Source organism: Protopterus annectens, chromosome 1.part0 (genome assembly GCF_019279795.1).
Source record: "Protopterus annectens isolate FY-2018-M chromosome 1.part0, PAN1.0, whole genome shotgun sequence".
Lineage (NCBI taxonomy): Eukaryota > Metazoa > Chordata > Ceratodontiformes > Protopteridae > Protopterus > Protopterus annectens.
In genome coordinates this window covers 1298186371-1298200830 of record NC_056725.1, presented here as the reverse complement: position 1 = coordinate 1298200830, position 14460 = coordinate 1298186371, and the positions used below count along the sequence as shown (strand labels likewise).

Genomic DNA, 14460 nt, shown 5'->3' with positions numbered 1-14460 from the left:
ACTGTTTTCCTAAGTGGCCATCTTCCTTGGTGTCTTCACAGTGCCACCATCACTTAACAGTTGTCTTTTCGGCTTTTCCCAGTTAGGGGTCGCCACAGTTGAACTCTGGTCCACTAATGATTGTCAGTAGATTTTTATGGTGCCAAGTTGCCAGCCCGACATCCAACCTTCAGCGAAGGCACACCCATTCACGCACGTCTTTCGGAGGTCACTCGACTGCGGGGAAGACATGCAGACTCCACATAGAAGGCACTCCAGCCGAAAATCTGTGCCTTTTAATTGGCTGTTGGTTTCCCATATTTTCATGGTATTGTATAATTTAGGCACATTCTCCTTTAGTAATGAACATGTCTCCTATCGCCTATGGTCTGATGATATTGCTCGGATTTCCTGAACCTGGATACAGGGTAGCTGTTGTGACAGCATTACCTCTTTTACCGAAGTGCTAGACTGAGCTTCACTGAGAAGGTGTACTACAAGATCCCAGTGTAATTCCTCCAGTAACCTGTTTCAAATCAAAGTACCAGCATCTATCTATTATGGTAAAGCATCATGTTAACATGGTCAAGTTTCTGTTCCTGCCTCCTTCCTGGCTACTGCACCCCATAAATTAACATCACATGTCTTCCTTACAAGAGCAAAATGTACATCTAATGCTGCCTAAACTTATTTTGCTAAATAGGTATATGCACCATTCCCTTTTGTCTTATGCTGTGCATTTGTGCACTCTCCCTTATTATACCATACCTTTTGTTGCTGTTCTGCTTGAGCAAGATGCTCAATAAGTGTGGGAATTATTTTCACTCTTTCACTGATGACAAATTAAATCTAGAGACCCCTTCACCCTTTGACCATAAAGTATTTAGTGAAAAGCCTCTGCACTGTTTGGGCACCTCCCTGTATGCAGAGAAGAGAAGTGGGGCAGGTACTTGCCTCACTCTTGCTTAAACTGGTCTGCAGATGCTGCAGTTGTAATTTTAAGTGTAATGTAAAATTAAACCTCTCCATCAAACCATTTGTTTGTGGATGGTAGGAGGTAGGTTTCAACTGTTTTTCCCTTACAACCCTTCCACAATCAGTAGGACTGACATAAAGTTAGTCCCTCAGTCCATGAATATTTGTCTCATGGAAAAGCTACCCCGATGAAAATTTCTAACACAGCATTTTCTAACTTTTCTGCCCCAGACAGAACTCCCACCTCAGGGTGTCTAGTAGAATAAAGCATCATTGCTGTATAAAATATCCACGGCTGCTCTCTGAAATGGCTGTTCAGTAACAGGTAAAGGCATCAAAGCAGCCTTTGCTTTGGTTTCCTCCTGCTAAATGACTTCTCAAGATGGACCGGTTTGTTGGATTTTGGAGGCTGTGAAGGAGAAGGGGTCTTTGACTGAATGTGAAGCATAGGTGCCTGCACTCACATTTTCCTGTGTGGTAGACTATAGTTGATGTTCAGGCCTGTAACAGTTTGGTTGTTACTTGCCCATTTTTTAAGAGTACACACACACACACACACACACACACACACACATACACACACACACTTCATCCAGCAGTAAATAACCAGGAAAGGTTATGGTGTGCAAAGTTTCAGTACATTTGACTTCATAGGCTAATATTTTTTACTTGGTATTTTACTGGGTAGTCATTGGTTAAACACTTGTGATATTCTTATTCCTCATTTCTGTTTTTTAATCACTTAACTGTAATTGCACTTTTGCATGTTCTATGCTTCCTTAACAATGTTAGTACACTATACTACGCATAAAGGTACATGTGTTCATTTTTGTGTGTGCTTTTTTGTTGCAGACCACAGGAGTTGAAATGGTCACAAAAGTAGTTAATATTCCAGAAACTGCTGATGCTGTGGTAAGGAGTTTTGTTTTGTTTTGTTTTTTTGTTGAGCCCTTGACCCATTACCTTTGGGGGGGTTAAAGTCCTGACATAGAACAAATACAAAGTTCAGGATGATGCTTTTGAGCATCAAAGGGCAAAAACAGTCAGTTCTATAGATAGCACATCAAGAGCACAGGTTACTGCATACTGCCTTAGAAGACCTGTAAGGGCATGGAATATTTAGTGCAGCGTGCTTGGTTCCATGTTAAGTAAAGTACTAGATGACAATTTGCACATTTTTATTATGGATCAGAAGTGAACCTGATGTGACGCTTTGAAGATATGGATGGAGCTCATTTTTTTTTTCATTTGTCTTGTCAGAGAATTCCACAAGGTGGATATAGTACATGACAGGCTGTTATTTCCAGTTTTGCTGGTAGTGGAGGTGAAAAGAGAGGGGTTAGTTCCTTAGGTTTTGGGGGATTACCAAATGAGGAAGTCAGGTAAAGTAGGAGATGCTGAAGAAGTTCAAGGGTAGGTGAGAACTGGACTTAGATAAGTTAGGGTCAGCTATAAATAGTCTGTTGTAAAATGTCGTAGTGATGGGTATCCTATGCAACTCTCAAAATTAATTTGCAATTTCATTATATGCAGAGCTGAGCTTATTTTTGTGTCTTGTCTGGTTGAGTGTGTGCATGGTGCAACTGCCTAGCAGTTGAAGTTCTAAAAGTGAATCGATGGAAGGTTTTTACAGTTCAGAAGTTTCTAAAGTTCCAACATTTAGTGAGTCTTACAGAAGAGGAGGTCTACTCAGAGAATTTCATTCCTCATTAGTAGAAAGCCCAAGCATTTGAAAGATGTTCCCCCAAATTTAATAATTTCCTTGTAGGCATAGTGTAGAGCCTACACGGAAGTTACCTTGTCCGTGTAAGACGTTGCCCCTCTTTAGAGCGCCATGCATATTAATGATGACATGCGGCTGAGGGAGTGCTGTGTAACACGGTTATTTAATTAGTGTAGGAAGTGTGCCACTAATTGTGTCTGCAGATGAGTAACACACCCCCTGCACTGTCCATATCCATGTATTTAATATATTTTTTTAAAGTTTGGTGCGCAGCACTTGACACATGCCAGACATGTAAAAATAGAAACTGGATGCATTCAATTTTTGGTTCAAAGGTCAAGTTTAAGCATTGCTTAGTGGGTTTGCATAGCACAGTGCTTAGCAATGCTTAAACATGGCTCAGAGGTATATGTAAAAGTATAGCAACATTCCATATGTCCATGTAGCCAAGTGGATAGAATTATGGCTTTATATGCAGTAGTTACAAGGTTTGAATACATGGAAGGTAAATCATTGTGGCAATTATTTTTAAATCATGATCTGCTGCGCTCACCTAAGCTCTGCTAAGACCCACTCAGACTAGCTAAGCACTGCTTAAACAATCTCTGTTTAAGCACTACTTGGCTCCGCTTAGATGGTTTGCGCACTGCTTAGCACTGATAAGCATAGCCAAGTGCTCAGCTCAGCTGCGCTGGTTTGCTCGGTGCCAAGAGAAGCGCCACATTTTTAAAAATTGCCCAATGGCATGTAAGGGCAGGAAAACAGGCTATATTAAGCACAACAGGTGGGAATATAGCATAAACAGATGGAGTTTGAACTGTGCAGGAACTATGGCAGGCATTGGAGAGTGTGCGCACTTACGGGTGCAGCTGTGGGGCATTCAGGAGTCCAGGATCATGGCTGGACTCCTGGTGAAAGACCATGAAGACTAGCTGCTGCGGGGGCAATTCCAGGGTTCAGAGTGCAAGGTGGTGGCCTGAGACAGGCTGACACACAGTCTCCTCAGTGCTACAGGTATCTCCTGCACAGGTGAGCAGGTCCGTCACCACTATGACAACCTGAAGCATCAGAGGGGGGATCTTCTGGACACCTACGTCCAGGAAGCTTGAGCTGGGAATGCCCCACAAGTTTGTAGGTACTGTTGCATTGTTTTGCCAATATCTAATGTGAATGCTTGATAGAAAGGTATACATAATGGTGTGCTTCTCCCCCTACAGCTACAGAGGAGAGAGCTTGCAACCGAGAGGCGCTTGCAGGGCGCTTGGCCAGGTTATACTGTGAGTGTGCTGAGTACAGATAAATTTGCAATCTACAGTCAAATAAGCAAGAAAGAGTAAAACATTAACTGCCAACAGGTACATACAGCAATGATTTATGTATTGCAATGAATGTGGATGCAGGCCTGTACTGCAGTAAGTGACTACTGACAACTATAGTGCAATAAACAGGGAAGAGTAAAGCATTAACCCTGATAATGTAAATGAAATAAAGATGTTATTCATGTTTCACTGCTGCAGTCCTAACCATTATGTTATCCATGCTGTGGTAGCCCTCAGTCGGTCCGAATACCAGAGTCAAGGTTTTATGTGTTGGCTGCTGTCACGTGCTGGGTGACGTCAGGTCGTCCAAGCTCTAAAGGAGAACAGGAGATGCTATTACCCCAGTCTTTGTTGCCATGGAGCGCGTAGCAGAAGAAATTCGCAACAGTGCCAGTCGGCTGTTTCCAGATTTTGAACTTCAGCTGAAAACGTCTAAAGCTAAGTACCCCGTAGGGATCCCTTCCTTTTTCTTCCACTAACCGATGTTCGAAAAAGTCAGTAACTGTCTCGCTTGTGGAAAGCAAATACCACACCGAGACGTCCATTCTTACTGCGTCACTTGCTTAGGCCCAGATCACGAAGTACCGCGCTTTTGGTTCTGTGCCCTCTTTAACACTAGAACTATTCGTCATAGAGCTCTCTTTCTATCCAGTTATTTTCATCTTCCATCTCCGATTACCAATATGGCATCTGTCAGTCAGCAAACCACAGATCTTCTGAAAAAAATGTAAAGATAAGGATAGAGAACAGACCGCATAAGGCTAATCCTTCTGATGACACAACTGCTAAAGGGGTCATCAGTTTTTTTGGAATTCAATGAGGTGCTTTCGCAGCCCCTGATGCCCAAATTGATTACTTTGCAGGCCTCTACTGAGACCCTTTCTGAGTCCTGTATGGCCGCAGATGTCTGCATCGTCTAACAAGACTTTGGCTATCTCTGTCTCAGTTGGGTCCGGAGCCAAAACTGAAAATGAAATTTACTTGAAACCACCACGAGGAAGAAAGTTGTAAATCCTTTTATTAATGAGAACAAGCGCTTTCACGCAATAAAATGCGCTTCATCAGGTTACAATTTTACTAAAATTTCAGCCATTTTATAGTAAAAAAGGCATTACCAATTATTCAATCAATTTATAATTAAAACAGGAACAATTAAGATAATTTATCAAAATGACAGTGATATGCTGGTATTTACTAAGACAGAAGCCTATACATACCATATAATAACATTTTTTAAAAAATCTGTAACCATCATTATATATATATTAGATCGCATATGTATATTAAGTCAAGATATAAATTATATCCATAATTAATGCAATCAGACTCCTACATTAGTTCTCAAGGAAGTTCTGCCCATATATGGGAAAGAGCCCCTATTAGTAGCTGGTCGTTGCACATCACAATTGGTAAGCAGTGATAACACAGAAAAATGCTTACTTCTGCTGTTTATTATATTAGTCATATGACTAAAAAAAAGCCATATGACACTATAGCTTCAAAAGCGCAGTATATAATAAAGTTCATAAGGATAATCTTCCACTAAAAAATTTTTATATTAAAACAAAGGCCATATTACAATGATTAATTAATTATGGTTCTACTACTAAAAGCCGAAGCTGAAAAACTAAGGAAAAGTGCGCAAGAGCACAAAAGGTTACCTGTCACTATTCCATTATTTTCTAAACCTTGAAAAATCATGGGCATTAAAACAGCCCAATTTTAACTATTTTTAACTATTTTTATATTCTATAATTCTATATTCTATTTTTTGGGTCCGGAGCCACTAAGCTGGCACCATCTTCTGAGGATACCGCTTGCACTTCGGAATTCACTTCAAGGCCTTCGCTGTCTCTTCTGACTAACACACCGACAGCACTGAGGGATACTCTTCAGGCCAGACCTAGAGCTATTCCAAACAAATCAGCAAAAATTCTCCATTCCACTACTCCTCCCCCTCCTCAAACTAGAATGCTTAAAATGGTGGAGGATCTCATCACTTTTATCAGGGGAAATCAGGCCACTGCAGCCAAAAGGAGAAGTGAACCTTCTCCAGATATCCAATAGGATTTAGACTCAGAGGGATCTAACTCCTCTGTTTTTGAAGAGGAAAATCCTCTTACTGCCTATGAAGATTCAGATGCAGAAGAGTCTATTCCTTTTGCATCACCTCTGGAGGACTTTTCCTTTGGGGAACCCTCCACACCCTCAGGGAATGCTTCCAATAGGAATCAATGGATTTCCCTCAATCGGAGGAAAGACTAAGAGTTTCTGGACCTACCCCAGCATAGGCCTCTGGCCATCCCACCCATCTTGGAGGTGGTAGATGATGTTTACCAAGAATCCAGCCTTACCTCTGACACCCTTCCATCTGCTCCCAGAAAACCTGACAGGTACTTACAGGGTACCTGACTCACATAAATTCCTCTACAGAAATCCTATAGCAGATCCAGAGGTGATTACTCAGGGACATAAGGGAGTTAAGGCTACCTCTGCAAAGAATCCTACTCCCTCAGACAAAGAATCCAGGGCCCTGGGCAGATGGGGTAAAAAAGTATATACCTCTGCAACTTTAACTATAAAGGCTTTCAACTGTCAGTTCCATATGTTAACATATCAACAGCACACTTTGGAACTTTTGAAACAGAACATTTTTGCTTTACCAGATTTTGCCAACAATAAAGAGTTAGCAGAATTACTGCACTCTTCATCTCAGGTGGCAAAGCACTCCTTGTACTGTGGATTTGATGCTCTAGAAGCTTCTAGCAGGGCAGCAGTGACAGGATATGTTATCAGAAGACATGCATGGCTGAAGGAACAACCTCTCCCTGATCTTGTCAAGGCTAAAATCATGGATGCAGCTCTTGACAAAGACCGCTTGTTCGGACAGAAAACTGAAGAGGTACTTAAAAATATGGAAGAAAAGCAAAATCGATGCAGACTGTTAAAGATTTTCTTCAAGTACAACCTCCTAGGTTCAGTAGAAATTGCCCCTCTAAACACTGGTCCTTTCCTGCACCAAACAGGCAGGCACAAGGCAAAACCCATAGGGACAGACCCACCAGGACTCAAACTCAGGGCCAGCAAAGAACTAAACAGTGGCCTCCTTCAAACACTAGAGCAGGGAGTTCAAAAGCAACCCTGTATGGAAAAAACTCTGTGACTTTCTTTCTCATCTATGCCTGCTTCCACCACACCAAAAGCTAGAAGGAAGGCTATCTCTATGCAGAGAGAATTGGAACTCTATAACAAAAGATCAATGGGTCTTAAAATATCATTCCTCAAGGTTACAAATTCAATTTCCAAGAACTACCACCTCCAACAGGGTACCCAGACCTACCTCTAAACCAGTGGGCAGAAGCACTAAAACAAGTGCAAAACCTAATATCCCTAGAGGCAGTAGAACCTGTACCTCCAGAACAAGTTGCAAAAGGATTCTGTTCCAGGCTATTCCTTGTTCCCAGGAAAGAGGGGACTTGGCATCCCATCCTGGACCTATGTTTTCTCAGTACCTTCCTGGTAATCCCAAAATTCAAAATGCTTACCTTACAACAGCATCTACCAACGCTGCCAAACAAAGCTTGGATGGTCACCATAGACCTAAAGGATGCTTACCTGCACATCCCAAAAAGGAAATCATGCAGAAAATTCCTGCTCTTCAGATCAGGATCACTGCACTATCAGTTCTCTGCTTTGCCCTTTGGCTTATCTACTGCTCCCAGGGTATTCACCGAATGTCTAGCTCCTGCTATTGCCTTTTGCAGGCAAAACAATGTACAGATTTACCCTTACCTGGACGACTGTCTCATCCAGGTAGACTTCAAGGAACTGCTCCTGCAGCACCTCTCATTTGTAAAAACCCTACTCACCTCTGTGGGGTTCACTAACAACAAAAGGAAATCCAGACAGACACCTACCAGGTAAATCATATTTCTGAGAGCCTTACTGGACACACAGCAGCAAATGGCCTTTCTGTCCCCAGAAAAACAAAGTTTCCTACCAAAATACTTCACTACTCTGGCCTCCCAAACCCAGCTTTTTGCCAGTAAATTCCTGCAAGCTGTAGGGTAAATGGCCTCATGCATCCTCCTGGTACCTCTGGCCAGACTACACATGAGGGAAATTCAGTGGTACCTAAAGAACCTATGGTGTCAATACTCACAACCTCTGGACACCTCCCTGCTTGTGATCCCTTGCATAAGGTCCGAGTTCCTCTGGTGGGTCCAGGTCTGTTCTCTGAACAAAGGACTTCCATTCACCCTCTGTCCATCAGACCAGACCATAACTACAGATTCTTTGGACATAGCCTGGGGTGCCCACCTAGATGGCAGATGTGCCCAAGGTCTCTGGGATGCACAAATACTACCCTTGCACATCAACCAAAAGGAAATGATAGCAGTGCAAAACTCTCTGGCATCCTTCAAGCCCAACCTCAAACCAGGGGTTCTTCTCATAAAAACAGAAAACACCACGGTCATGTGGTACATCAACAAACAGGGAGGGACCCAATCTTATCCCCTGTGTAGACTGGCCATGAACCTGTGGCTAGTAGCATCATCCATGGGACTATATCTTCAACAACACCCTGGCAGACCACCTAAGCAGAAACATGCTGGACCCACATGAACGGCAAATCCACAGAGACATTTTTCTGCAAATTACCCACACATGGGGGACCCGTTTGCCTCTCATTTAAATCACCAAGTACAGAAAGTCTGCACCAGGGAGTACCATCACCTGGCCTGGAAGGTTGATGCCCTGACCATCCCTTGGAATGCCCTCTTTGTGTATGCATTCCCACCTCTACCTTTCATTCCAAAAGTATTAATCAAGATAAGGGAGGAAAAACCAAGAGCAATACTTATTGCCCTAGATTGGCCCAGACAGCATTGGTACCCTTTGCTGCGCAACCTATCTCGCCAGTCCCCCTGGCAGCTACCTCTGATACCTCAACTGCTATCCCGGGGGTGGGGGACAATGCTGCACCCAGACCTTCAGACACTCTATCTCTCAGCATGACTTATTCTACCAAAACCAACAAGGAATCTATGCTAAGCAAGCAAGTCCTTGACATCATCACAGAAGCCATAAGGCCCAGCACCAGAAAATCTTACACTGGAAAATGGAAAATATTCTGCTCCTCGAGCCGGTCCAAGGGGGCAGACATACATCTGCCCTCCATTCCTCTTATTTTAGGTTATCTTGCTGAGCTTCTTAATAAGGGTCTCTCCTTCTTCTCCATAAAGATCCATGCCTTTGCCATCTCGGCACACTTTGATACAGAACAGCCATTGTTCTCCCATGCTCTTATCAAACAATTCCTTAGAGGAGCCTCTAATATCAGGCCTCACAGAAGACGGCCCACCCCAGCCTGGGACCTGAACTATGTTTTAGAAAAGCTTACTCTGCCTCCCTTCAAGCCTGCAGTATCCTTAGAACTAAAGTACCTCTTTTGGAAGACTGCCTTTCTCCTGGCTATTACTTCAGCCAGGAGAGTGTCAGAGCTTCAAGCCTTAATGGCCGTTGAGCCATTTATCTTCCATGCAGACAGGGTCTCCCTGAGAACCAATCCCTCCTTCATGAAAAGGTGGTTTCAGATGTTACCCTCAACCAGGCCATCCACCTGCCCACCTTCTTCCCTAATCCTCAGAACAAGGGGGAAAGGGTACTGCCTTCTTTGGATGTGCACAGGCAATTCACATTTTATCTGGATCATACAAAGACATTCAGGAAAACTGACTGGCTCTTGGTCAGGTTTAAAACAGGGGCACAGAGGAAACCAATATCCAAACAGACCATTTCCAAATGGATAGCACACTCCATCCAATTTTGCTACTTTTGGCATTGAAGACCACTCCCTAGGACCATCAGAATCCATTCCACTAGGGCAACCTCTACTTCCACAGCATTCCTTAGAGGGGTACCCACCAAGGACATCCTGGAAACTGCCACATGGACTTCAGACCACATCTTCACCAAACATTGCCATCTGAACCTATTCTCGAAAGCTATGGCTGGGTTTGCCTCTGCAGTTCTGCTGGGCATGCTCACCAAATCTTAAGTTTCTATCAACCTTCCATCCTTCTCCTCAGCTTTGGGAATCTTCCCAATGGTTAGGACTGAAGCAGTGAAACATGAAGAACATAGTACAGTTGTGTACACTCACCATAAATGTAGATGTTCCAGTGTATTCACTGCTGCACTCATGCTTTCCTTCCCTCCTTCCCCCTGATATCTGTTTCCTTAGAGAGAGACATATTTCTATGGGGGTCTCTGACCCCAGGACTACTAATAATTAAGATTGGACTTCTTTGGTTGGTTAATGCAAGAAAAACTAAGGTAATAGCATTGCCTCCTCTCCTTTATAGCTTGGACGACCTAATGTCACCCAGCAAGCGACAGTAGCCAATGCACAAAACCTTGACTTTGGTATTTATCCCAACTGAGGGCTACCATAGCATGGATAACTCAATGGATAGGACTGCAGCAGTGAATACACTCAAACATCTACATTTATGGCAAGTGTACACAAGTGTACTTTTCTACTGCACTAATTGTGGAATTACAGCTGTATTGCAATACCTGCATTATATCACCTGTTGTGAAATAAAGACCTGAAACTACACCATTAACTGCATGAAGATAGCCCTAATAAAACTGTGTTGTGCCGTATGTGTGTAATTAGGGTTGTTTTGCATAAAAGTATGACAACTGCTTTGTAATACCAACACAAAAGAATACCGCTACCTGCCTCAAGGTAGGAGTGATGTTCTTCATCTCACATTGCTGCAGTCCTTACACTTGGGTAGTCCGCTGTCCTCGGTCGGCCCGAATATCAAAGTATTAGGCTGACGTCGGTCAAGGAGCTTAAGACTGACATCAGGACGTCAGGGTACAAATGCGCATGACCGACGTCATATCCTCAGTCTTTTTTGCCGCATGGTCCGATGCAGAAGCAGCGTTGCAAGTGCCATTCGGCGTTCTGAAATTTTTCGAATTCGGAGTTTCAGACCGAGTCAAAGTTGGCTAAGTACCCCGTTGGGGAATATTTTAGTTTTTTCTTGCCTCAGTGGTTTACCGGATGTCAGAAAAAGTGAATAACTGTATTTCTTGTGGGAAACAGATACCGCATAGAGATTATCATACTTTGTGTATTCCTTGTTTGGGGCCTGAGCACGACGTTGTTGGGTGTCACTTTTGTGCTAGGTTCAATAAGCGCACTATTGCGAAGGTTAGATTGTGCCAGGTTGGTCTTCGGAAGCGGTGCAATTATAATATGCCGTCGGATGCTCCGGCCGCTTCTTCGAAGAAGCGCAAAGACAAAGCAGCTAAACCCAGACAAGAAGAGTCGTCCGTACCGGACGCCGGTTCTTTAGAGGCGTCAGTGGAACCGGTGGTTCTGCCGGAGGCTTCTCTGGAGTCCCAGGGGGAGACTTTGATATTGCAGGATGTGGCCTCTCAGGAGGCAGGTCAGGCTGAAGGGGCTTCTCAGGTTACTGTACTCCCCTCCCTTCCTAGGGTGGTTAGGCCCTCTCCTTCTGTTTCCAAGGCTTCTCCCAGAGGCAGGCCAGGTTTAGCTTCTGTTGGTGTCACTCCTAGTTCATCAGGATCTGTGCCCAAGAAGCACATGCTTAAAATGGCAGAAAATTTAATTTCTTTGATTAGAGGTTCTTTGCCCCCTCCTGATAAGAGGCCTAGGGTGGAACCAGAGTTGGGGAGTTTTGAGCAGGCTTCGGATGTTTCAGAGTCTTCGGCTGAAGACTTGCAGGAGTATTCTCCTTATTCTGATTCTGATGTGGATGATTCTACTTCTTCTGCTTCTCCTCCAGAGGATTTTTCTTTTTCAGAGACTCTTCATTCCATGAGGGAACATTTTAAGTGGGAAGGTCAGGACTTCTCTGATTCCAGGAAAAGGCTTAAGGAATTTTTGCTTTTACCCCAGCATAGGCCTTTGGCTATACCACCTGTTCTGGATGTTGTGGAAGATGTGTTTGCAGAGGCTTCGCTTAATCCTGATTCTTTGCCTCCTGCTCCTGTTAAACCGGACAGGTATTACAGGGTGCCTGAAGCTCATAAATATCTTTATAAGAGTCCTAGGGCGGACCCAGAAACTGTTAGTCAGGGACCTAAGGGCGTCAAGGCCTCTGTTGTAAAAAATCCGGTTCCTCCAGATAAAGAGGCCAGAGCTTTGGATAGATGGGGAAAGAAAGTCTATACTTCTTCCACCTTAGCTATGACGGCTTTAAATTGCCAGTTTCACATGTTGAAATATCAAAACTATCTTCTTTCTCATTTGAAGTCTAAGGTAGATGCTCTGGCGGAAGGCATTGAGTGTAAAGAATTACAAGATTTGGTACATGTTTCTGAACAGGTGGGTAAGCATTCTTTACAATGTGGTTTTGATGCTGTACAGGCCTCGTCTAGGGTGGCTGCCACTGGGTCAGTTCTTCGCAGGCACGCATGGCTGAGGGATCAGAATTTATCTGACCATGTTAAGACAAGGATTTTAGATGCTCCTTTACAGTCTGATGTGTTGTTTGGTTCACCTGTGGAGGCAGTCTTAAAGAAAATGGAAGACAAGGCTAAGTCTATGCAGGCTGTTAAAGATTTTTGCAAGTTCAGCCTCCAGTTTAGTAGGAATTGGCCTGCTAAGGGGTGGACGTACCCTTCTTATGATTCACAGTCTAGGGGAGGATCTAGACGTGGTAGGGGCAGAGCTCAGGGCTCTTTCAGACCTAGAACAGGGAGTTCACCTGCACAGTGTTCGGTGAGGGCAGGGGCCAGTCCTTTCGTAAACAGGCCCAATGACCTACCTTTTCAGCTGCCAGAGCCTTCTTGTCTGGCAGCCTTTGGGAGGAAGGTTGGCACTCTTCAAAGAAAATTGGAGTTTAATTACCCAGGACAGATGGGTATTGGATATCATACACCAAGGTTACAAGTTTTATTTTCATACCTTGCCTCCTTTCAAAGGCATGCCAGACGTTCCTCCTCAGCAAAGAATAGAGGCTCACAAACAAATTTCTCTGCTGCTTCAAATAGGGGCCATACAGCCGGTCCCTCTGCCAGAAGTGGGCCTAGGATTTTATTCTCGCCTGTTCCTAGTACCAAAGAAGGGGAACACGTGGAGACCAATTTTGGATTTATCTATCCTCAACACTTATCTGGACATTCCCAAGTTCAAAATGTTGACGTTACAACAGCTTTTACCTCTGCTGGGCAAAGATCACTGGATGGTGACTCTGGATCTCAAGGAGGCTTACCTTCATGTTCCTATCAGGCTAAGTTGCAGGAAGTGTCTGCGTTTTCGAGCTGGGACTTCTCATTATCAGTTCTCTGCATTGCCCTTTGGCTTATCTACTGCCCAGAGTGTTCACGAAGGTTCTGGCTCCAGTGATAGCTTTCTTCAGGCTAAAAGGAATACAGATCTATCCTTATTTGGACGATTGCCTGATTCTGGCCCAAGGAAAGGACGAACTTCTTCATCATTTGCAATATGTGATAGCAGTGCTAAGATGCCTGGGGTATTCTGTGAACGAAATAAAGTCCAGTCTAGTACCCTCTCAGGACATGTGCTTTCTGGGTGTGAGACTGAATACAGCATCCCAGATGGCCTTTTGACCCCGGACAAACAAAAGAATCTTTCCCTTTACTTCCATCAATTATCTCATCAGTCCAGGCTGACTGCAAGGACAGTCCTTCAAGCCTTGGGGTTCATGGCATCTTGTATTCTGGTGCTTCCCAATGCCAAACTGCATATGAGGAAGCTACAATGGTATCTCAAAATGTATGGACACAGCACTGCCAAGATATGGACACTGTCATTCAGATAATACCTTGCATTCAAAAGGAATTTTTGTGGTGGGCTCAGGAATGTCACCTAAACAAGGGACTCTCTGTGACCCGGCCAGAGGCGAGTCAGATTCTAACGACAGATGCCTCAGACAAAGCTTGGGAGCTCATCTAAATGGAAAGTGGATACAAGACACGTGGCCTGCCAGACTACAACATCTACATATCAACTTGAAGGAGATGTTAGCAGTCCAATTTGCATTAATAGCTTTCAAGGATTTACTTCTTCCAGGGCAGGTGTTGGTTCTAACAGACAACACAACTGTCATGTGGTACATCAACAAGCAAGGGGAACACATTCTTATCCTCTATGCAGACAAGCAATGATTTTGTGGGAGACTGCTCTCAGTTTACAGCTAAATCTTCAGGCAAGGTTTCTGCCGGAGCACAGAACTCCTTAGCAGATGTGTTGAGCAGGCGAATTATGGATCCCCACGAGTGGAAATTGGATCCTCATGTATTTCAGAAATTGACAGTGTCATGGGGAACTCCAGACATAGATCTGTTCGCTTCTCCACTAAACTACCAGCTGCCAAAGTTTTGCACAAAAGGTTTCATCCCACAGCTTGGAAAGTGGATGCTCTTTCTTTCAATTGGAGCAATCTTCATGTGTAT

At 43.8% G+C, this 14460-nt stretch overlaps 1 protein-coding gene across 1 annotated transcript in view; it reads left to right on the top strand.

The window, feature by feature from the left end:
- IFT27 (intraflagellar transport 27) overlaps window positions 1-14460 on the top strand; it is a 387202-nt gene that overhangs the window by 180760 nt on the left and 191982 nt on the right. The window contains exon 3 of the mRNA XM_044066266.1: window positions 1807-1866. Within this exon, the coding sequence (XP_043922201.1) occupies window positions 1807-1866 (60 nt within the window). The remainder of the gene's footprint in view (window positions 1-1806; window positions 1867-14460) is intronic.